Here is a 25,624-nt window from a genome sequence, read left to right as displayed (position 1 = left end):
GCCAAGGGACACTCCTGTCTAGCAGGATTGTGAGCTCTGCAAGTTAACTATTTGCTTATTGTTCATGGCAGTCAGGGCTGCCTGAGGGATGCTACACATATGACAGAGGGGGAGCGGATGGAGAGGGGGGTGCAAGGCGCCAGCTTTTGTTTGGTCTTCAGCCAGCCCCGTGCTCTCTCATCAATCTCAGGGTCCTGGGATCGAGCCCCACGATGGGCTTTCTGCTCAGCAGAGAGCCTGCTTCCCCCTCTCTCTCTCTGCCTGCCTCTGACTACTTGAGATCTCTGCCTGTCAAATAAATAAATAAAATCTTAAAAAAAAAAAAGATATAATAGGCCAAATCGTATGATGGAACAAGTATTCTCTGTGTGATACTTAGTGGTTCATGGGAAATAACGAAAGGTAATTTGGTCAACACATGAACAAAGGCCCAACAGTTGAAAATAACTGAAATCCATTATAATAATTAGTTTAGGAGTTGACCCGAGACATGTTTTCACCGCAATACATTCTATTTTTGGTTTCCGTTTCCTCTTCTTTCACTGATTTACTTTTCTTTATTTGAATCGAACCTCTACTCCCAGAAGTACTAAATCATCACTGGGAAAAACTGAGCAAGCTGGGAGAAGAATGGAGAAGAAAACAAATGCCACCATAAGAGAAACTTGGTAGCATTTTGTCTTCTATGAGGTCCTCTGTCAGCTATGTCTGTCATGCTCTACAAGATCCCTCCTGGCTGGGATGCCTTTTATTTATTTATTTATTTTACTTATTTTTAACCAATACTGCCTCCCTAGTTCCTTCGCTCCTCCGTACCCAGGGGCACAGGACTCTAGAACACGATGATGATTGTCCCCTTGCAGCCGTTGTGATGCCATTATCCAATTCAGACTTAGCTCGGAGATAAGCTGTGTATTTCATTATGTGCTCTGGGGAATGAAATGAAAATGACTCCTAAACCAGTGGCCGTGGAGTTGGCACTCAACTACTCTTCTCCATTTATGGGTGGACCCACTACAGTCTAGATCTGAATCTTTACAGAAATGCACGACACTCCTCACAGATGGCAGCAAGCCACAGCCTGAAAGCTTCTGGGGGAAAGGGAGCTCACCACTCCATGAGACAGTCCCTCACTGGAGTAGAAATGGAATAAAAAAGCATATACTTTGATTCTAAACAATGAAAGCCCCCCTCCAAAAAAACCCAAACCCCAAACAAACAAACAAACAAACACAAAAGCAAGAGCATCCAACTAACCAGATTGATTAAAAGTATTATGAAGAATTGAATCAATTCTTCTTTTTTTCTTAAAGATTTTATTTATTTATTTACAGACAGGGATCACAAGTAGGCAGAGAGGCAGGCAGAGAGAGAGAGGAGGAAGCAGGCTCCTCACCGAGCAGAGAGCCCGATATGGAGCTCGATCCCAGGACCCTGAGATCACGACCTGAGCCGAAGGCAGAGGCTTTAACCCACTGAGCCACCCAGGCGCCCCTTGAATCAATTCTTTGTCAATGAAAAGTGATTTGCTGTAGAAATGTACATCATAGTGGTGGGTTCTGCCAGGCTACAAATGGGCTCTCTGTGGCATTACCGTGGCCCATCCACAGCTCCCAGTGGTAGCGAAATCAGTGATTTAGGGTGGCCTCGCTGATAACTCTGCCTGAAGATCTGCTGTCATGTAACAACTATGATAAGGTACTGAGTTGCATTTGTACAAAATATATAATGTACTACAATCATTTTTTTTTAATGTGTAAACTTTTCAAGTTAAACGAGCTCAAGATTGAACATACGTTCCTAGAAAGTCATATTTTATGAAAGTTAGAAGGTTTGTTATGGTGTATTAGGGCTTGAGTTTCTACCCTTTAGTATGACACAGAGGAAGTTCTGAGTCCTGGAAGGACTAGCTGAAAAGGAGGCGCATATGCCCAAACAGCAAATGATGACTATACTCTGCCTGGGCCAAACAGCAAATAGGAAAAGCAACATCGCTAAGGAGGGAGAGGGTATGGGGTAAAGAGATCGTTGTTCCAGGAATCAGGAGGAACAAGTTTGTACCACAGCCCCACTCCCTGGGCAAGTCCTTCACTGTGAAAACACCAGTTTCTTCATCCATCAAATAGAAGGGGCAGAATATAAGTCTGGGGTTACCTTCTTAGCTCACTGGCAGGCAGTATATGTATTTATAACATCTACCTAAATACTGTGTGCTAGGCCTAAAAGCTTAGGATGGGCACACAATTTGGGGTCTTCTAAAAAAAAAAAAAGTATTTCTAGTCAAAATTGTAACTATAGCTGTCATATGGGGTGTGTGTGTTTGTATGAGAGTGTATGTGTGTGTGTGTGTACAAGTGTGTGTGCATGTGTGCAGGGAAGTTATTGTTTATATTAATTTGCTAAGGTCAAAGCCATTTTTTTCCGATTCTTTGTTTTTTGCTTGGGCTCGCCGGCAAACACACTTCTATTATTGGCAGAGAGCTGTTTGCATCTAGCTCGCATTGTTTCTCTAGCATAAATAAAAGAGACAGAAACAATGAACATAAAACTACTGCTGGACTCAGATGTGGTGTTTACCAAAGCAGCTGCTTTTGCATTCTCGAGGTCAGAAGGGTATGTGTGTGTGCACACACGCGCGCACATCTACGTAAGATCCGATAGTCCCTGAAAGCAATTTCCTTCATCCTCTATTTTGCCATGGAGACTGATAAAACATATATTATCCCCTTGGCCAGTTTACTAATTTCCTTGACAGATAATTGCTAATTATCTATGACACAATAGGATTATTTAGATTACACTTGGTTTATTTCCTTTGTTTTACACCTTTGTTAAAGGTAGTCTTTTAGCTGCTCCATAAAGGGTCACCCAAAGAAAAGCAACTGCGTGCTTAACATCTGGGAAAAATATCTCCTGTTGGTAGGTTTCATGAAAACAAAGTTATTTCTCATAAGATTTTCTTTTTCTTCTACCATCAGCTTTGTTTTCCTAGGAATTGTTCAGTAATGATTGTATTAATAAGTGACGGAGCCCTTGATTGAGTCAACAGTGAGTGAAATTAGCTTGTATACATAGATGTAACTACTTTTGTAGGAGTTAGAGTGAATTCCTCAAGAAAGCACACTGAGAAAAGATACAGGGCAGAGCTCAGCTGCCTAACAGAGGCAAACAGAAGCCTAACTGTATAGACTTCTCCATACTCTGCCTATGTTAAAACAACAGGCTGATTTATAGCTTCCTTGCTTGGTTTCCAAATTGCCTTGCAACAAAAGCAAATTTACTCCCTTCCCTAGACTATAGTTGAGATTCACAATCCTACAAGCTCAAATTTTTACAAAGGGAACACTGGCTCCAAAATCTTGCTGGTGACAAATCTGGATGTTTTCACAGCATGGCAGAATTTTCAGTTAAGACACAGGGATTGGAAAACTATGACTTGCACACCGCATCTGTCTGACTGCCTGTTTTTATAAATAAAGTTTTATTGAAACACAGCCATGCTCATTCATTTACTTGTCTAGGGCTTTCACACTATAATGGAGGAGTTGAGAAGTTAAGATTGAGACCATCTGGTCAGCAAAGCCTAAAATATTTACTATCTGATCCTTTTCAGCAAGTGTGCCAATTCTTGATTTAAAATATCAATTTATGTCACACAAATATCAACTTCTTTGAAATGCAGATGTAGTTTTAAAGTAAATGTCACTAACTTCCCTTATTCCCAAGAATTACCCTCTTACATGAGCTGGTAATTTGTATCAAGAGTCTTAATACTGTCCTTATTGTTCAGTTCAAAAATCGTACTTCCAGAAATATCTTCTAAAGAAATCCTCAAAGTACATAAAGATATGCATAGAGAAATCATTTCACCATTATTGTTATTACTTATAATTTTAAGTCATTGAAAATAAATGTCCTAAGCAGTTTGATAAAAGTTATTATTTTGCGAAGTTAATGTGATCTCTAAAGGGCATGTTTTAAAACTATTTAAGGGTCTAATATAATACTTAAAATGTAATTTTAAGAGAAAATGGTAGAATAAAAACTGTACAGAATCATCTCAATTTCTTAAACATATGCATATTTCTAGATGCAAAGAGAAAAGGCTAAAAAAAGATATACAAAATCAAGATAGTGTTATCTTTGAGTGGTAAGATTGTGGGTGACTTATTTTCTCGTGTCTTCTTTTTTTCAAATATTTATTCAGAGGAAAAATATGCGGCACAATTCCATCAGACATAGGCAACCTCAGTGTGGTGTACATGTCTCTGTAAAAGGCCTATTGTGCAAAACAGAACATAGGGTTTGCCAAACCACAGAGCAAATCTTTATTTAGAACTATAAGAATGATAATATATATTTTTACAGTATCTACAACTCTTGAGTTTTTAAAATTGATTCTATAGAATACATACATTAGACTTTTTTAAAGCAAAGGGATTAATCCAAATCTGTCAGATAACAATTAAATAAGACTTTATTTCTGATCATTCTGTGCTCAAGAAAAAGAAGTTGCATGACTTTTAATTTAATAACAAAAATGTCTGTTCTACATAAAACTCTTCTCTAACATTCTGTGGTTAGCCTGGTTCCGGAAGAGGCCCCTCTGTGTACGGATTAAAGATGGAGATTACTACCATGTCTTTTTTTTTTTTTTAAGATTTTATTTATTTATTTGACAGACAGAGATCACATGTAGGCAGAAAGGCAGATATAGAGAGAGAGGGAAGCAGGCTCCCTGATGAGCAGAGAGCCTGATGTGGGACTCGATTCCAGGATCCTGAGATCATAACCTGAGCCGAAGGCAGAGGCTTAACCCACTGAGCCACCCAGGCGCCCCACTACCATGTCTTTTCAAGCCCATGGGAGGCACTGCAGTGCACTGTGCCTCCTTGCGAAGCAGTTTTCTCAAATGTACTACCAAAGGTCACTGTTAATCCATACTAAACACATTTGCCATCCTACACAGGGCTACGTAACAGACTTGGTAAATTAATCCTAGTTTTCCTACTTCCTTTAATACGAAGTGGTCACCAATTTTACCACCATTGAACTTGATCAGCTTACTTTGAAAGCAATAGAATGTTGTATGTTTATTTCAAAAGTATCTCAAAATGTCCACAGCGGGGCCTACCGTCTTGCTTTTTTACTATTTATGTTGCTGGTACTGTTGTTGACTATTTTCAAGATAGGGACACTGAGAGTCACTAATGTCCAGCCTCCATCTCTCCTCAAATCCAATCACAGTCAAGTTCAGTCCATGTCTCCTTAAAGATATCTCTTCCTTTCTGTTTCTATCTCCACTAGCTACATTCAGGAAGTGGATGGGGGACCTTTGTGGAAAGAGGCGAAGATGGAATGGTAAGATAAAGCATTCTGCTCATTTATTTAGTCATTAATATTTTTGTTAAAGAATTACTATTTTTATACTAGGAATATGAGGAAGAAAAGATTTCCTATAGTTTCCTTCTGTCCTCTACTTAGTCTGTGTGACTTGAAGAGCCGGTAAAATGGTTGCCGAGACTGTAAACCAGCTCCAAAACATGAGAGCTGACCATGCTCGGTCCCCACTGAGAGATTCCTATATATGAATCACCCAGAGGCCATCAGCCCTGCTGAGCCAGCTCCGGCAAACATGTATTGTTTGCCCCAAAGCTTTAGAAGCCACATGTTCCCTCTGTCCATGTCCACTGCTTCCTGAAGCCTGTCACTCAGGGCCTCCTGGAGAGTGAAAAAGGACGGACTGGGATCCTTAACTACAGGCAAAGGAACCAAGGTGTGAAGTGAGACTTGGCTAGCCGGGTGTGGAGAGTGGACATGCACGGGTCAAGCACTTAGGGCTGGAGACTGAGTGAATTTGGGAAGCAAGAGTAGTGGCTGAGAGTTGAATCGTAGAGGAACCCCAGCAGAGGTTACAAGCAGAGAGCATCAGCCACCAGGAGCAAATGTGACGCCAACCCACAATTGCCTCAGACAGATGTTTTAATACACGTCTTGTTTAGAGTGAGAGTCAGGTCCCAGAGAGACCGGGCTTATCTTGGAACTGCCGATGAGGATAATGAGGAACAAGCTGGAAGGGCACAGGGTGAACACAAAGGACGGCTCCTGATCAACAGCTCTCCTTTGTTTTTCACCGTCTTTCTGGAATGTAGGTACCATGAAGGCAGGGGACCATGTCTGTTATGTTCACTGCTCTGTCACTGAACAGTAATCGGCATACTCTGTGATCAATAAACACTTGCTGAATGAATGAATGAATGAATGAATGAATGAAGTAGCAGGCAACAGTTAAAGTAGCAGGCAACATTCAGGGGAAGAGTTCTGGTGTCCAAATAAGCAATGTTTTGGAAAGTGCCTGAATTTACCTCACCTTACAAGTTTGTAAGTTCAGAACTTATTGCCACATATATATTTTTTAAGCATACGTTGTGATGGGTGTTAAACAGTGAACTCATGTTCGTCATCCATCTCAGGGCCTGTATAATCAGTATCTACACCAAACACAGATAAGAAACACGAAGAGCTTAAATCTCAAGGACGGTCCTAGGAAAGATGTGGTGACAAAATAATGGAGGTTGGCAGTTGAAGTTCTTTTTTGTGTTGAGATGTTTAGAAATAGTAGAGCTTTTCCAATTAATGCTGGGAATTAGCTAAATAACGTTATTCTTCGTCCACCGTTAATCATTTGCTTTAATAAAAATATGGCTCAGGGGGACCCCAACAGAGGAGAAAAGTACAATTAATAAGTTCTTACATTTCAAGTCCTGCTGGCATTTGCATCTTGAATGACTTGGATTTACTGTTTTAAACCAAGCTTCCTGCCCATAATAGAATCATTAATAGAGCCCTTGGTTTTTACTGAGAACACACGCATGTCCAGAAACGCCTAGTCACAAGCGCTAAGGAAAGGAAACGGGTAGAAGGACAGTTAACCACAATCTCTGTCCCTGTTTAGCCTTTGGCAAGTTTCTTTATCTTTGTATGTTGTGGTGATTTCACTTTAAAATGGATCTGGTACAAATAAACAATTTCCCCAGGATGTGTGAATTAACCAGTGGTTATAAAGAGCTTTGAAATGATGATGTGCTATCACTGCTAAGTCAAATTATGAAATTGCACCTTTGCAAAAATGCTATTGTGGAAATAAATGAATCTGAACATTGTATTTACAGTGTGATTTGCCTCTGAAATAGAATATTCATAATGGGCCTCAGCAGGCGACAACCAAGTGCCATCTTATCTCCTGTTGATAGACCACAATTTCAGAAAATTATTTTTACAATGGTATCTGAATAAGCTCCTTAATTCGAGACTGTTTTACAAATAGATGCATAGCTTATTACATAGTTTAGCTGCCTTTGAGACATAAAGAGTGAGGTGGGATTCATTAACAAAATCGCTGTTGTCATTCCTCTGTATTTTTTCCAATGCAATTTCTATTTTTCACAATCTAATTTTAATAAGCTATGTTGAGCAGAAAGGTAAGGTAGAGCTATTTCTGTGTTAGTGATCAAATCCGAGTCTCGATTAACTCTTAGGGTTATCAACTGCAGTTAAATTACACCTTGAACTTGGCCTGTGGCCCATCTAGTTTCAAGAATAAACAGCTTATTCCTGCACAGAATTTCCACTGCCTGAAAATATCATATTCAGTGACAGCAGAACAAGAAATGAGCATTTCTGAGGACCACGTTCCCAGTTCTTCCAAATAACCGATGAGTTAAAATAATCCCCTGTTAATGGAGAAGACTAGGGTCAAGGTGGGGAAATGGGCAATTCTCTGGAATAAATCTTGCCGAGATAGAATCTAAAATGTCTGATAAAATTTAGGGGTAGAAAACTGACATAAAAAAGTGTCTCAGAGGAAAAGAAAGGGTAAGGAAAGGGGAGGGGCTGTTTTGCAAAAGGCAGGGAGGGTCTGGACTGAGCTGGAGTAGCTCAGAGCTAAAGAGAGACAAAGAGAAAAGGTGTGGGGTGTCTTGTCAAAGACAAAGGAAGGACCAGGGATAAGCACCCAGCTTAATCATCAGAAAAACCATCTTTGGAATATGCTTTTATGGCGACAGGATTCCCCTGCACACACAGAATGCTGTTAGATTAGAGGTCAAAGGGCTGAAAGCACAGAACCTCTCTCTCTCATTTCCCAGATGAAGAAATGCAGGCCCAGAAAGATGAAATACTAGAGCCCACAGCTCTACAAAACAAAGGCTGAGTCACTTCTAGAATTCAGGATCGTGACGGGATCCTATCGGCATCACACATGAAGACCACACTGTTAGCTAAGCAAGTCACCCAAGGGAACGATGAAGGTGGGACTGGCACAAAGGAGAATAAAATGAAGGCACAGTCAGGCAGCACTTCTGCCTCTGCCCCAGCTCGTCCTTGACCTCCATGGAAATGCAAGAGTTTATCATCTAAGTCGTTCTGTTCTCTGGTTGCGGACGACCTGGAGATGGAAGGATGAGGGTGTGCTATGGGTTTCTAGACTAGACAGAGAACAGAAGCATTTGACGGTAACCCAGAGAACTCAGTGAAAGATGGTAAGAAATACAAAAATGAACTGTGGTGGCCGGGATGACTCACTATTGTAGGGATAGCCATGCCCATGCCATTTGTTCATCTCTTCCTCTTAGGTTGACTTCAGTTCACTGTGACCCACAGAAACACTCAGGAAACATTGGGATGATGTGAACCAGGGGAGCAGCTGAAATCCCTTATTGTCTATTTCAGCAACCTCTGGGCTAGCTCAGTCTAGCTCCTCCCCAGAGTGGTATCTTCATGTAGCTGCACCAAGACTTGGGCTTTGGTATTTATCTGGTAATACGGACTAACGTATTTACACCCTTCTGCTCAGAATCCATCCTATGCTGACTTCTGTTCCAGAGAACCTCACTTTATTCAACGTCCCCAGCAAGCCTGCTGTGAAGTTAACGTGCATGTATTGGGGTTGCCAGCTAGAATGCGGGAAGGCTCTAAATTATTTGCGCTAAATTTATATAAAGGTGGTTTGGCCATGCGCCCAGATATGAACAGACAATGGACAAAGTTTCTAGAGTAGTGACATGAAGTCCAGGGAGTTGCGGGGATGTTAGAAAACACTCAACAATCGGGACATATGTCTCTACTGTTAATGCATGTGATGTCTCTAACTCCAAAACAGATTGTGGAGATGAGTGTGAGACAGAAAGCAAAGCTTTCAGTCAAGCATTACCTTTGCATGTTTGTTGAGATTTAGCTAAAGCTATTCACATGTAGAAATCTTAGGTGATTTTAAAAATAGAGATTTTTAGAGGAAAAGTGTGAGGTTGACTCCACTGCCCAGGCAAAGGAAGAGTTTACCATGTAAATGAGAAGCATAAGTGTGCATTTTAATAGTCTGATTAAGTCAGAGCTTTTCCTAAAAAGCTGACTTGGTTCTTGCGTACTAGATGAACATGTTGGAGAAGACTCAGTTGGACGTCAGTTGGTCCATTCGATTCAGAAATGTTAATTAAGCACCTATTACAGATGAAACACTACACTAGGCTCTGCTAGTGGTGGAAAACAGTATCATACTCTGTTCTTGAGCACCTTATGAGCTAGTTGGGTGAAGAGTAGCAGAATATTAATGATTATGACATTATGACAGGACAGAATATTTTAAAGAGCATGAAAGATGTAGAAACACAGTTCTTGGGGTGCAGGAAGACACAGAGGGAGAGATCACATTTAATTGGTCATTGGTTCTCGGAAATGGCTTTACAAAGGAGCACTTCAGATGGAACTAGAATGATATGCAATATTTTGACAGGGACACAAGGTATGTGAAGAAAACACCCAATGAATAGGCATGGGGAGATAAAGTAGGAGTGAGTCTAAAGAGCTACAGTATATTTTGGCAAGAATATATCGGGATGCCACAGGAGATAGAGCAGAGGGACAGGACGAAGTTATGTTGTGGAAGACTGAGAAACACCGACAGAAGCAGGATGGGGAACAGGATGCTCAAGCTTTCTAAGCAAAGAGGAAGAACTGAGAAGAGTCCCTTTGTGTCGCTAATGCAACAGCCCTGAGAGTGGGTGAAAAAGTGTTAGGATTTGAGCAGTAGCAGTGGAAATGGAACAGAAAAGAAAGAAGGAAGGGTGTTGTAGATACTCAATGCTGAGGCCTTAAGCTGACTGCACCTGGGGGACAAATAGGAACTGGGAGAGATTCTAGAGTGTCAAGTTTGGATACACAGGAAAGGAAGGAGTCAATTAAAAAATGAAAAGGCAGGGGTGGTACAAAACCAGATTTTTTCATTTGTGGCAACGGTCTACCACTCAGGCAGTCAACACTGTCTGGAATGGATTTGGAAGTTTGAGTCCAATGTTTAGGGCTGGACAATGTAGGGCTGGACAGAAATTTTGGAGAGGTGAGTGGCTGAGATCAATAAAGCTATTCAGGGAGAAGACATTCAGGGCAAAGGTTTTGCCAGTGCCTGTCTTTTAATGTTAGAGGAGAAGGAGAAAGTCCAAAAAGAGAGGTAGGGAGGAATCCACGATGGTACAGTATGACACGATACAGAGAAGAAGAAAGCTCTGATGTACAGAGAGTAGTCAATAGCATATAATGTCGTACAAAGGGCGAAAAAAATCAGGGTCAAGGCAAAGCCAGTGGCCTGGGCATTAGAAGAGTGGTTGGAATGGAGCAGTTAAGCAAGCAGTTTCAGTCAACTGGAAGGGACAGGAGTGATGCTGAAAAAAGTTAAGTGAGAAGGTAGAGCCGTAGAGTGTAGACACTCCTTTCAGTACCCGTGGCAGTACCAGGGAAGGCAGAAGATGAAATATTTGTTTGAAGGTAACAAGTTCCCTGGAGGACTTCTTTTACTCATGCGTAGGAAAGTCCTACAGAATCTGTTTGACCTGAGGAGGCTGATCATGGTCCCACAAGAAGGAAAGCAACCCTTTCTGCTAGATGAAATGGCTTTTCCTCATTAGCACGGAGACCCTCCTCACTATGGGGAAATCTGTCCCAACCAAAAATGGGGGAAGGAGATGGCGAAGTTAAAGGACCTGGGGACATGAGAAGTGGAGGGACAGGAACGAGAATGGGAAGGACCATCAATCTAAAAATGTGTATTTTCCCATAAACTCTCTATGGATTTATAATACAAAATCCACCTAATTTCCTCTTTCTTGCACGTGAATTTAGTGGCAGAGTTAACTGATTAGAAAGGACTGGCATCCCGACTGTAGCAGCCACCATGATCCTGGCTCCCACCTTCCATAAAGTATGGACTGCTTTACCATCTGGGTGTGCTGAATAGATTTCTAAGTCCTCAGGCACCCTTGAGAAAATTGTGATTTTAAAAAAATACTTATTAATGCTATTATCAAGTTTGGGATCTTGGGATTGCATCTTCCGTGGGATTTTTCCAGAAACTCCACCCATCAGGAATTTTAGAGGAAGGCAATTATAACCCACTTATCCAGCCAACTTAGTATGAGAACATTCAGAACTCTCGTTTGCTGAGAACACGCTGAGCATGAGATACTATCTCTGTTGCGGACATGTGCAGTGCTTTTGAAATATTTATAAGTGCCTTCTCCTGAGGATGCAGACGTTATTGTTTACAGTCTGAACTTATTTTAAGGAACAAAACCCACGGATGCACTTCCTCTTATAGTAATACCTAGGCTTTATTTAACCTATTTCTCTTGTGTTCATAAGATACTTCCACCTTCGTTATGTCATCAGCACTGTGTCACTGAGATAGTAGGGGAAGGAAAACATTTTTTTTTTTGTCTTAAGAAAGAGAAGAAAAAAGGTGAACTGAGACTCTGTCTGGGTTGTGGGCGTCCATCAGAGCCTGATGCTACACCTTCCTGAGCTGCGCCGGTCCACACGGTCAAAGCCACGGTATTCACAGCGCCATCGCCAAGCCATTCGTGGACGGTGAGGCAGTCCTCCCGCCCTGAATCCTGCCTCCCAGGTGGGAGGGTAGACATGCAATTATGATCCACACACCCCTGATCCTCACCAGAACACTTTCACAGAGCTGCTAACACTGTCCCCTGACAATCAGAAATTCCCTGCTTGAGTTAATGAACTAACACACGCACTAGGTATGAGGCTAGAAGAGCTAAAGAAGGAAATGAGGATGGGTCTTAAAGGACTAAACCAAGATCACCGAACCATTACTCAGGAACAAAGAAATTGGCAGTGGAATAAAGGATAAGGAAAATGTAAAACTTGTTCCTTAAAAAAAGAGGGGCGGGGTGCCTGGGTGGCTCGTTGGTTAAGCATCTGCCTTTGGCTTGGGTCGTGATCTCAGGGTCCTGGGATCAAGTCCCTCATCGGGCTCCCTGCTCAGTGGGGAGTCAGCTTCGTCCTCTTCCTTTGTCCATCCCTCCTACTCCTGTGTGTGTGAGCTCTCTCACTCTCCAATAAATAAAATCTTAAAAAAAAAAAAAAAGAAAGATAGAAAAAAATCCAATCAGTGCTAAAACCCCTACTGTTCTCTCTGTCCAGGGTCAACAACCTTCAGTGAAAAATAAAATTATGGGCCACCCCTTGTAGAAGTGAAGAAGCTCCTAGGGGAATTGTGGGATGTTTTGGCTCCAGCAAAAGCAACGCTAAAACGTGTTTCAAACATAGACAGTGGAAGGGCAGCCCACGGGAGAGCCCACCCCTCCTGCTCTCTCACTCTCTCAGACAATCTGCAGGCCTTGCCTGTGTAGCCGCAAACCGAGGCGCCAAACTCCCAGCTCTGATGTCTCTGACTGGGTGGATGGGGACGGAGGAGGAGGGACCTGGACAGATTTTGAGAACACAAAAATGAAGCTACCACCTCTGTGTCCAGGAAGTGGCTGCCATCATGTCTTTTTGAAAGACGGGCGCTCAGACCACTGACCCGTAGTTATCAAAATTACCCCTTTTGCTCTCCCTTCGCTGAATTTTGCTGTTCTTTCATCCAGACTGCCTCTCGTGAACTGTAGACTCTACTCGAGGCAACACTGTTTGCTTTCTCTCTATTCTTTCAGGACTTTAATTTCAATAAAACTCTCCACTGTGGCGTTCCGTTAGGCTAGTGCCTGCTAGGTGCAAAGCATCATGGGGACTGTAGACAGTAGAGATGTAAGGAAGACACGGTGTCTGCCTACAAAGAGTTCACCACCCAGTGAGGGAGATGAACCCTTACCTGTACGGTTAGAATGAGGGACCTGGACAGACGGGTCCAAGAGCTCCATGCGTAATATAGCATTGCTGTCGAATTCAGACAGATTTGTTATTTTTAGGGGCTGCCATTTTTTCCAAGGTTGGATTGATCTAGAAATTGAAATTTTCATCATTTTTTTTTTTTTAGGACCAACTGCATTACAAATAAATGCCCACTTTCCCAAGTTATTCAAGTACGGACAGGCTGGTCTGAACTGAGAGAAAAGGCCAAACAGTGGCGTCAGGTGTCACTCCATCCAAAACAACATCCCCCTCCACCCCCGAGTGAGAGGAAGTCAAACTACGGAGCCTGGGGGGCTTTGTGTCCTTTATTATTAGATATTTATTTTCTTCAAGTCAAGAGAATGTTCTTTTTTTTTTCTTTCTTTATATTTGGGAATTTAGTGCTTTTAATTTAAAAAAAATTATCTCTGGAAGACTAAGGTTTTGACCACATTTTTTTTCACTGCCAATTCAGTGATTGCTTCTGTTGCACACAATAGCTTTCCAGCTCGTAGCATCTGTTGGTTGGAGAGTCAGGCAAGAAGTTGGAATCAGGAATATTGGACTGGCCTTTGCCACCTCTGGCTGTTCTAAAGAAATTTCAGAACTTGAATAAGGAGACATTTAGCATCCTCTTTCAGTCTGGGACTGGCTGATCTCTCCGTGACATGCCAGTCCCTCACAGAAGCAACAAGCCATCACCTCCAACCTGGCCGGCTGATTATACAAGTATCTGACCAGATAAAAACAAAATACTCTAGAGCATCTGTTTCTTCTCAAAAAACACTCCTCTGTTTCTCATAGGAATCCAGTGCCTGAGCAAACATTCTCCCTTTTAACCCTTACAGAGTCACCATGGCAAATACAAGTATTGAGACTTTACAAATAAGGGAGCTGTGGGAGAGCAAACTTTCCCAACACTTGCTGAGATGAAGTAAATGAGCAATGCTTGGAAGACAAGGCAGTCTTCTGACTTCCGGGTCTGGGAGGAAGTGGAGCCCGCAGCTGGGAACTCATGCGTCCCTTGAACCAACTGTATAAATCGAACCCTTGGGTTGCCTGGTTATCAGGCTTTAAGTAAATATTGTGTTTGTATGTGCTCTGTGCTGTCAAAGTCCATCAACCAAAGGGACCGGAATTTAGATATTTTCTGCCAGGATTTCATCCCTAGGTTCAGGCAAGTTTTTAACTGAGTGGAAAAATCACCTGTTGGTTGAAAGTTTTTAGCAGTTCTTACCTAATCTGAACCAAGAGTTTAAAAATTCAGTCCTTCCTCAGAATGAGTTGGTTTGTATTCAGAGTTTGGTGAGGTATTTCATAGAAGAAAATGTCTGTTTGAATACCAGATAGACGGGCAATACTTGATAAGAACTTCATCCCCAGCCCCATCGGTCACAAATGTGGAAAGATACTTAGTGCAGCAGCTGAGCGTTTGGGCTCAGTTGACTTAATTTTTCTAAACCTTAGTGCTGCCATCTGTAAAATGGGGATGGCGGGAAGCTTGCATGAAATTGTGTGTACAGTGCTTATTTCATGGTGGACATAGAGCAAGGACCCGACAGGAAGCACCAGCTGTGACGATTCCTTCCCAAACACTCTTTTAATTATTTAAATTAAAGGAGAAAAAAACATGGTGACTGTATAAGATATAAGATTGCGTACAATATAGACCTAGGCTCGAACATGAGAAAAACTAGGTTAAAAGACAACTGAGTAGAGAGAAGCCAAGATTATTTTTCCTCTCCGCTCTTCTGCAGAATTTCATAGAGTTCTGAATGAAGGAAGTTCAATTGCTAAGCTAACTGCAAAGACTAAGTGATTTCAACCATAAGCCAGCACGATATGTTTGGCAGGCTTCACAGCCAATCTGAGAGTTATCCCGACCTCACGCCATCCCTAACTGACCTAGATACTAGACACAGTTCCATCAACCACAGAATAGCAGGAAAAAAACCTTTTTTTGAGGTGCTAAGTTCTGCCAAGTCACTGACTCCTACAATCAGGATTGATTACAAACACCCAATTAGGAGGCATTTGGAACCTGATCTGAACACTAATCTTGTCTCTTGTTCTTCTTTGGGCTTAATGATCAGCCTTGATGAATACTACAACGGCAATTAGCTAAGTTTATTTTGTAGCCTCCTTTACAAGCACACACACACATGCACATATGTGTTTGTGTGTGTGCTTCTGCCGGAGTATGTCAGCATGCATGCAAGTATCAAGTTTTATGCTGGAAAAAAAAGGAGCTGAGAATATGCATGCCGGCTGAAGGCATATGTCTCACTTGGATCAATTTTTAAGTGTCTGCTCCCCAAGTGAAATCTGGTTGGAAATGCCATGCACATGTTGATTCAATTTGATAAGATTTCAACTAACCTTCTCTTTTAGCTTCTCATAAAGGTTGCTTCTTTCAAATTACAGAAATGCCTAACACACAACAACCTTGTAGTACTCAGAATTCATTATGATACAATGCGATTGCTTATAGTAAAAAATAATAAAGGAACATTAATTCTATTAAACACATGGGGTTTTGTTCAAATTAAATCAGTGCTAATAGGGAAAAATATCAAAAGGAGGAAAGTAGATAATTATCTGCCTGAGTAGTAACCAAGGACGCTGCAGGCGGTAGCAACAATACTGTCCAGCAGTTGTTCTGAGAAGGGTTCGTTCTTAACCACTCAAAAGTTTTTTAATTGAACTGAGCTTGGTGGTGGTGCCTCCCACACCGCCCATGTTGGGAAGTTACTTGAGATGAAAACCAACAATGAAAAACTGAAAAATAAAGCCAGGGAAGATTTTTCTCTATTTGCCTTGCATCAAAGGAAGCTCTAGTTCATAAACGTTGTGTGTATTTTAACAAACTCGTGGTATATGTAACAAATATGAGATATTTGTTACAAATCAACTGAGCCCAAACGCTCAGCTGCTGCACTAAGTATCTTTCCACCTTTGAGATATTTCTACAGCAGTCACTGAAGAACATTAGCATACACTTCAGTATGACTTTATTATTATTATTATTATCAGAAGGGGAACTATATGCACTGTTCTATCTCTATTCCAGAGAATTTTACCACACCCGAAGGATAGTGCCCGCAGATTTCTAAGACAAGAGTTTAGTTTTGTCTTATTTTGAAATTCATAAAAATCGAATCACATGTTGGGACAGTAGTCTTCCTTGAAGCCAAAGGCTAGTTGAACAAAAGGGGAATTCTTCATAGGAAGCTGGAAATGTTTACTTTGGATTGCTTATGTGGTTCTGCTCGCCTTATAAAATTTTATCAAATTTTACACTGTATTTTTCTACATACACTTCGTCCTTTAATAAAAGTATGTATACTTCTGTATTTAATATAGAAAACGGAAAAAATATTTTGGTTTAAAATACTCACTGTTTTCCATAAAACAAAGGCTTTGTTTTGGTCTAAGGGATAGTCTAAAACACAAGACTAGGACTAGAGTAAGGCACTTGCCTCAGGTACAAAAAGTCAAAAATTCACCAATTAAGATAAATAATATTTTAATGCATAAAAAATGAAAATTAATGAAAAAACCCACAGCTGAACAAAGTAAAAAAAGCAAGGAACAAAACAAAAAATAGTACTCAGGGAAACCAAAAATGGAACTTGTATTTCCCAAATTGCCAATAAATGACAAAGTAACCACTGTATAATTAAATGTGTGAAAATTATCAAATCTGAGAAACTAATGGAAGATTAATTTCATTCAGTGAGTTTATGGTCTACAGCAATAAATGAAATGACCTGTATTTCAAAGTTTGTAATAACTTAGGTAATTTTAAAAGTAGCATTAAAGAAACGATGTGTGATTTGTTCCAACAAGATTCCAAAACTTGAATAGCATCTCTATTTAGTTAAAATTTTCTGGTAATTAAACTTCATACGAAGTTACAAAAGTGAAATCTCCCTTGACTGCATTGAATTAGAAAAAAAAAAAAAAACACTTCTTTTTGGTTCCACTAAGAAGGGAATACACACCTAAGTTATAGACAGAAAAGCATCTGTGCCACGTTAGCTTGTGTCTTGGCGAAATCCTACAAAACAGCACTGACAAATCAGGGACTGAAGTCAGGAACTAGTGAGTAAGAAGACCACTACTGAGCTTTTTCCCTCCAACACTACCACCGTTTTAGACTCTTTCTGGAGCTCCACATTCATTTTCTTAATGTTTTTAACCCAATGTCTGTGAAATTTTTATTGCTCCCCAGATGAGGACATCTGATCTGAATGTAATCACACACCTCTTTGCTCAGCAGTATTTGTCACAACCCATTATAAATTATCATGCTGATAGTTTGCATTGCTGGGAAACCGGAAAAGTTCCATAAATTCTAACTACTGTATCAATGACATTCTTGTTTATTATGCAGATATAAAGTTTTATGAGATTCAAGATGTCTGCGTTACCCCTGAAGGAAACTATCGTTGGGTGAGATCTAACTAGCTCAGTGTAAATGCAGGAAACCATGTACAGTGCCCAATGAACATTGCTTTCTCGAAAAACACTTGGCAGGTTGCGTTTTTCTTTCTTTTCTGCTTATAACTGTGCTTTGACTTCACAAGCGTGGAGGACTGTGCTGGTGAATTCCCTCCACACCTTCTCCTTCAGAACATTCTCGAGCCACCTTTTATCAACATAACAATAAAACCAGACTGGACCGTTTTGCTACACATCTTGGCACAACATTATCCTGCAGACAGATGTTCTCCTGCTTGCTTGATTGAGCGATTGATCGATACCACACTTTGTTCAATAAAAGAATTCAGGGAGTTATAATATTATGGTTTTGATGCTTATTTATCTAGAAACCTGACTCATAATGGAACCTGAAACAGAGATTGCTGCATTTTAAAACTATCAATTACAACCTGATACATTCATTTTCCCTATGGAAATAATGCCCCTTGATATTCACTCTAAAAACTTTTTGTAAGTTTAGGTTCGTAGTTATGGTCATGTTCTTCACATGAAAAGTTGTAACTGTGTACCCTTTATTGCATTGTTAAAACTATGAAATAGTTTTTAATTCAATTATAAATAAAACAATACAAATGTAAATAAAAATATTTTTCCTCCCAGAAGTCATCCATTTAATTACTTATCCATCCCTACACTCTACAAAAAAAAAAAAAAAACAAAAACAACTTTTTTTTTTGTTTTTTTTTTGTTTACTTGGCTTTTAAGGATGTTTCTCAACAAACACATATACTAAGGAATCAATTTCTTAAGCTTTCACGTGGTGGAAGTTGATTATACAAAGACTGGACGTTTTCAAGAGAAATTGGGGGGTGTATTTTATGTGGACCATCCCATTACTGGATCTATATATTTAGCTTGATATGTTCTAACCATCACCAAGTTGTTTGAGATATCGTAATAGCAATGATAACTTCTTTTGAGGGAAGTTTTCAACATTTCAAAAGGCTTTCCTATCCACTACCCCATTTTATCTTACCAATAACCTGTTGACATTGGTAAAGCAAGTAATTTTTATTGCTATTAGACATATAATATAGCTGAAACAAGGAGAGATATTAAATATCTCAAATAAAACTATCAGCTTGATCTCAACAGGAATGATAACTACAAGCTTACTAGCTCCTTGAATGTGGTTTGTTGTACCTGATGTTGTATTATCTCAAGTTCCTTTTATGGAGGTAGCCTAATATAAATTAAAAAAAAAAACCAACAAACTCAAACCCACTAAAATAAAAAACAAAAACAAAGCCAAGCTTTTGCACATTCAATGTAAAATTTTGAAGTCTACAAATTTGTTCTTCCAAGGGTTATTGGTATTTTCTATTTTTATAGGGAATTTTAACTTCAACTTAAAGCTGTGGATTCTTCTTGCAGCCTTCAGAAAAGCCTTAAGAATTGTGCCCCATTTGTAGAATCTCCAGTGTAACCTTCAACAGTGACCAGGAGTCACATGGACCAGCTTGGAAAGATAGTGACAGCAATGTCTTCAGTTGCTCTTCCTCTATCATTTTTGGAATTTTCATTGATAAAACAATCAGGTGGCAACATGGCAGAAAGGTATTTTCTATGCCATCATCTCCATTGACTTCATCAGGCTGAATATATCAGCCTTTCGAGGTTGGCCAGGAGATGGCACTTTCAGAGAAAACAAACCCTCAGTTGATACAGTTAAGAAACCACTTCACTGGGTAACCTTAAAAAAGCCTCACCAGCAGAATGACACTATAAAAATTGGTAATATTACAGATGAGGACCTGACCCATACCCTTCCAAGATCCGGTCATTCAACACTGATCAGCACATCCCTGCTGGTGACTCCTGATTATTCTGAATTTATTAACTATTATCTTATACACAGACGTGGTCACCACTCTCAGATCAGGACTTAGCAGGCATGAGTTTGCTAAACTATAATGACGCCTTATCTTTGGAATAATGTTATATTACTTGAGTATGTTTTATGTTGAGTTTCTTACAAATATCTTTTAAAGCCGTTTAAGTATTGTCAAAAAGCAAAAAAAAAAAAAGTATTGTCAAAAAGCAAAAAAATAAAATAAAACAAACTAAAATAAAATGAAAGAAAAAATGTCTAGGTTGTCTAGGTGATTGACACTGTAAAATCACCATACAGAATATCATCAACAACAGCAATAAATTCCCTGTTTCCTAGCAGTCGCTGCAACACTATTAATGGCAACTTTTGTACAAGATTAAGAAGTCAATATAACGCCCTGAAGCACAGAACAAGGATTAAATTGGAATCGGCATAATTCTATTACACTGTAGTGTATGCTGATTATCTGGAAATTGATCAATGAATGTATGCTAATTCTCTAGCACCAGAATGTTGAATTAACCAGATGATCTCATTTCCCTGCCCACGAAACACTCGTTTTACCATACCAACTCAACAGGTAGTTAAGGACCTCTTACAAGTGGGAACATTTTTATCATTCTGTTCTTCCCTAAAAGGGCTATGTATTTGCAAATAGAACACTTGTAATAATGAATGTCCCAGCACAATAATGTTCATATCCAATAGAACTCGTAACCTATTTACACTGTATACAATTATATCGAACTGACCCATTTTAAAACTTCAGAAAACATATCAGTTCCAGAGAAACACTTTGGAATTGAGATTTAAGTAAGATTGTTTCCCTTTCCTAAAACTACTTCTATATCTAAACTTCATTAAAGGAAGATATTCAGGTTCAAGTGTCTGGGGAATATTCCCTGTGCAGATTGGCAGAATGGGGTAAGGTAGACAAGACAGAGACCGGTGGTCCGCTGGGTGTCCAGAGAGAAGGGCAAACCTGGCTCTGAGTGGACTGCTTTCGCCCACAAAGTTAAAATACATTTTCCATACTGTGCAAAGCCAAGCCTGCACAGCTAATTCTTTCCAATAAAGTGAGGAAGAATAATTTAGGCTGTCTCTATAGTGAGAATGTTTTCGTAATAATGAAATCTGGCATAAGTTGATGCTTAATTACTTAACACTAGAAGGAGTTAACAAGGCTAAAGCAGGTGGATGAAATACAAATTTATATTTGAGTCCCATTGTATTCATTGTGCATTAACCATTTTTTTGAATTTTCCATAAGACTTTCAATCATTAATCTACTAAAAAAAAAACCCCATCTCATTTATACTCTATGCCTCATTTTTATTCAATGACAATTTGCTTTTGTCATGTCGAACTCAGTAAGCCACAGTCCTTAAATCACAAAATGTGTCAGAGATTTGTTAAAAAATAGCCAACCTCACCATCTGTTGATGATATATATGCTAGTGACCCACAATATTTAATAAAAACTTGAGTGAAAGTTCGGGTTTCTGGTTCTTCCCCTTTGCAGGGGGAAAAAAATAAAGAAAAAAAAAAAAAAGAAGCATATAGACACGCTTCTTAACAAAAGAGTTCCGAAAACAAAAGTGTTAACAGGAAAAAGAATATGAGGGATTATACATTTCAACATAATATTCCTAGTTTGGGGAACTTAGAAATCGCTTAACATAATTTAATTTCCATACCATTGACATATGATCTGGCCTAGATTAGAATCCCTCCTGGATCCATTTATATTCCATACTGTAGGCACAGACTTTCTCCCCCTTAGACATCCATGACCACTAGATGGCGGTGTGGGGCCCTGTTCAAATACTTGCTCACTTACTTGCAGTCTCTGTCCTCCAAATCAAAGTGAGGGTTGAAGTTGATCATAATTCTCTGGTATGGGTCGGGAGCCTGAATCAGCCATTCACATTTTTCACTTGGGTGATAAGAATGAGGATAACCAGGAGACGTAAGGTACCCGGGGCTTTCAATTTTTATCGTATCGCCACACTTATCTGTAATAAAAACAACAATTTGGTAAATCTTTCCCTGACAACCACTTCAGTGCTCTAGCCTTATATATAAATTACTGGTTATTATTCCATAACTTTTTAGGGAAACTCCCTGTGGGTCGTTCAGGTGGCGTTGATACAACCCCACCGCCCAGGAACATTCTTTGATCCCAGAAAGGTTAGCTTGGAGGTGGGGGGAAGGAGACTGAGACCTGACAGGTGACAGGACTCTACCGTACCACCCTCCACCAAAGTTTCTTTCCCAAGAAAAAGGTCTTCTAGCATTAAAAACATTAAATCCTCTCAATAGATGTTAACATGGTCCCCAGGGAGCTTCTGCTAGACTTAATTATCCCCCAAGAAGTGTAATCGCATTAAGTAGCAAGTTCTGAGTGGAAGGTGACTAAAAGAAGCTATTTGACCCCTTGTGTGGCTTTTTGATGATAAGCCTGGTCTATGTCATTGATCAGTGGGGATTGTCATCCAAGACTTCGATTGGCTTAAAGCCAAACCTTTTGTGTTGTTGTTTTATCTGCCCATAAATCTAAGTGATTTTGAGTTATCTGTGCTCTGGAGATCCAGATCAACAGAGAACAAAGTGTATTTGGTGAAGCAGAAATAATTCCGCTCTACTGCTCCACGGAAAGTTGTTCAGTCTTAGAGACCAGATCAAAGCAACTGGGCAGAAAGCAAAATAGCCACACAGCATTAATTCTAATTACCTAAATGTTGGGGTGGGGGACCAAAACCCACCACACTGAGGACTGGGTATCATATATGGTAAGCCATGGTCTCACGTTCTGGGAAAGGTGAGCTGACTGGTTTTGAGCCTTCATTTCCAAAAACCCAAATGCTGAAGTGATTCACTGAGAGCCAAATAAACCAGTCACTGGGCTGCTTTATTGTTCAGTGTAGATTCTCATTGTCACTTTTTATGATGGATTTCATGCTGGAGAGTCTCAGCCTGAAATGCTGCCACATTTATTGATGCTTAATTTTAAGCAATAAAAATTTGGTGCATAAACTATATAAGAGGAATAGGTATGAAAGCAGTGAAATATATAAGCCTATCAATCACAAATTTTCAGTAATGGTATATATAGATTTTAATATTGCATCTAATAGATTCCCTGTGGAAAGAGAATGGCATTCTTTGCTCTCAGCATGAATTTATAAATCTACAGAATTTTATTACAGGAAAACCAGGTCAAATGGAAATGAAAGATGAAGTGCCCATCAAAAATGCATAAAGCTACATGCATTACAGAAATCATTTGCCATAAATTAAAAAGAAGACAGTATAAATCATATTGTTTTTCTCAATTGCTAGATGTTTCTGACCATGTTTCTTAGACCTGGGGGTCCCCTTATGCTGGTTTCCTTTGCCTTGGCTTTTAAAAGCTTAAGATTTGCCAAGAAGAAATGTTGCAACTGGAGTTCGGAATCTCAACTAATGATCACATTGGCCTCTGTTACGTGATTCTACCGAGGCTCTTCCATTATTCTAAATGTGCAGAAAACTTGGAGAGTGACCCCATCTCATTAAGTTTCCTCCAGCTCTGTACAAACATCATGGCAGAGTCTGGCATCCGTTAGAGGAGTGAAATAAAACAGCACTGCTTCTAGTCACTCCACGAGCCACTTCAGAAGACATTTAGGTGGAGTTGGTACCACACCAGAGCTCTTTAATCTGTGACTTCTGAGAAAGTGACAGTGTAATAAGATAATGTGGACTGCTAGACTCTCTGGCTCTGTTACATCTCTCTAACAGTTGATTAAGAAAGAGCAATTTCTAATGACTCTGGACCATTAGACCTAAATAAGGTTAATGAATTAATTTAGCAGACACTGGTACTCCAAGGAGGTGGACATGGCTTTAAGAGGTCTGCTGTGTCACAGAAGCATTTTACTGGCTCTGGTCACTGCAATCATACCAACATGGCCTTACCCAGACAAGCTCACAGACGGAGGCTCAGGTTCTCAACATTCCCCAGACTTCCGCTAAGAAAATTTAAAAATGTATTTCATATATATGTGTGTGTGTGTTTGTGTGTGTGTGTGTGTGTGTGTGTATGTTCATATACATATACATATACATATACATGCAGTTCACAACCTAAAGTCTGGAAGCTATTTGCATTAGGTTTCAAATCCCTCCTGTGACCATCCAGACTATGGATTTAATCTCAGGACTTGTAGAGGGCAGAGGTTGGGTTCCTGTAATTTCTAAAGTCTAACCACTTGACCTCTTCCAATTGGAGGAGAATGTTGTTTCATCCTTTGCCAGATTAGAGAAAGATGCCACCAACTCAGGTTCATTAATAAATTGAACTCCACATTCACAGTGTGTGTGTGTGTGTGTGCGTGTGTGTACGTGCGTGAGTTGCCTCTGAGCATATCTTTTAGAACACCGCTTGGTAGCTATTGGGGGGAAATCTATTGCTTCAATCACAAAACCTCCAAAAAGCATATTAGAGAGATTAACTTCCATCATAAAGATGTGATTTAAATTCCTCTTGGTAGGAACCCCTCCACTTGTGGTCTCTTATTAAAACAATATACCACAGTTAGTAGTGGGTGTTCTTTTCTTCTAATTACTTTGATTGAAATCTAAGCCAGACAAAAGTAAATATTTGATAATTAGTTAATAATAATTGCTGAAGACTTACTGTAAAGATAATTTCATACCCTTGCCTTCGCCTACTTAAAGTGTAAGTTAAACATGCCTACAACCAGATCACATTTTAAAATACATTATTTAGGTTAGGGGATACTGTTTATAACCCAGCAGTCTTTCATTTACTTAACAGTGAGTGGTTTTAAAAGCTAAGTGGAAGCTGCAACTAGATTAGGGTTTTTTAGATATCCTGGTGTTTTATAGTGTATATATCAGATTCCTTCATTGACACTATGTAACTTTCATTCATACTTCTGACACATTAGAGGCGATTTGCAAAGGCGGAGGAGGGAGTTCCATCCACCAAAAAAAAAACAACAAAAAAAAAACCGCTATCCCTTGCAGGCACCCACCAGAGGAAATGGTTTCGAAGAGCTGCAAAAGAACCAGGAAGTTCTCCTGGTAAAGTGTTCATTAACTTTCAACAGCCATCAAATTTTTGAAAGGGAGTCTCATCTAATTGCCTTTGGGAGGAAACATTATTAAGATAATTGGTGTGCTGATCATAGAAGGTAGGCAGCTCTGCCGTGTAACAGAGCTAGGAAAACCCCCATAACCAAACAACCAACTTCAGAAGGGAGGCAGTGGACTTGAAATCTTCCCTGCCCTAAGCCCACTGATCTTATTTCTTTATTTCTCCTCCTGGACAAAAGTTTCATTCGCCCGGGAGGTGGCTATTGCGGGCTCACCCCGGCGGCTCTGCGTGAGCCCCGCGGCTGGGGCGGGAAGGCGAACCCCGGCCGGTCGCCGGCAACCGGGGAGCCGGGCCGCCGCGCTGTCACACGCGCCTCCGCCTGTCACTTACCGTTGCGAAAAGCGCTGGCCGGGGCGAGGGCGACGGCGAGCGCGGCGCAGAGGAGCGGCAGCCCCCTCTCCATTCTCCCTTCGCCGGATCCCCAGGCGGACGCGGGAGAACGAGAACGTGCGGCGGAAAATAGAGCAAAGGGGGAATCTAAACAATCTGCAGAGCTTCAACTCCGCCTAGAGCTGTAAAATCCTCAGTCCGTCTTGGAGAAAAGAGAGCAGCGAGGCAATGCCTTGATCCGAGAGAAATGCTTCTCTTTTTGTGTCTCAAGTCGCCTGCATCCTGTCATTTAGCTCCGGTTTCCTCTCTCTTTTCCCACACTTGTTCCTCTTCCAGGAGCCACTGCCCGGGCCATGTCTCAAAAAAAAAAAAAAAAAAAAAAAAAAAAAAAAAAAAAAAGGAGGGGGGGTAGCCGGAGGAGGAGGGAGGGAGGGAAACACACCAAAGCCAATTTCCAGAAAGAAAAAAAAAAAAAAAAAAAAAAATCCGGCTTGTTTCTGGACCCGTTGGAGCCGAGGAGCTGGCGCCCAGGGGAGGTCCGGGGTGTCTGCGCGAAGGAGAGGAGCAAGCAATGAAAAGATGAGCGAGAGACAGAGGAGTTTCACCAA

General features: G+C 40.4%; 1 protein-coding gene across 4 annotated transcripts in view; it reads right to left on the bottom strand.

The window, feature by feature from the left end:
* The window catches only part of NRP1 (neuropilin 1), a 136,225-nt gene extending 110,830 nt beyond the window's left edge, over positions 1–25,395 (bottom strand). For all 4 annotated transcript variants that reach the window (XM_044226943.1, XM_044226944.1, XM_044226945.1 and 1 more), the window contains exons 1-2: positions 25,017–25,395; positions 21,363–21,537 (exon numbers count right to left, since the gene is read on the bottom strand). In XM_044226943.1, coding sequence (XP_044082878.1) covers positions 21,363–21,537; positions 25,017–25,089 — 248 coding nt within the window. In that variant the 5' untranslated portion in view covers positions 25,090–25,395. The remainder of the gene's footprint in view (positions 1–21,362; positions 21,538–25,016) is intronic.
* Between the last annotated feature and the right edge of the window lie 229 nt (positions 25,396–25,624).

Source organism: Neovison vison, chromosome 12 (genome assembly GCF_020171115.1).
Source record: "Neovison vison isolate M4711 chromosome 12, ASM_NN_V1, whole genome shotgun sequence".
In the NCBI taxonomy this organism is placed as follows: Eukaryota; Metazoa; Chordata; class Mammalia; order Carnivora; family Mustelidae; genus Neogale; species Neogale vison.
Note: the sequence above shows the minus strand (reverse complement) of the source record. Positions and strands in the feature narration are given on the sequence as shown.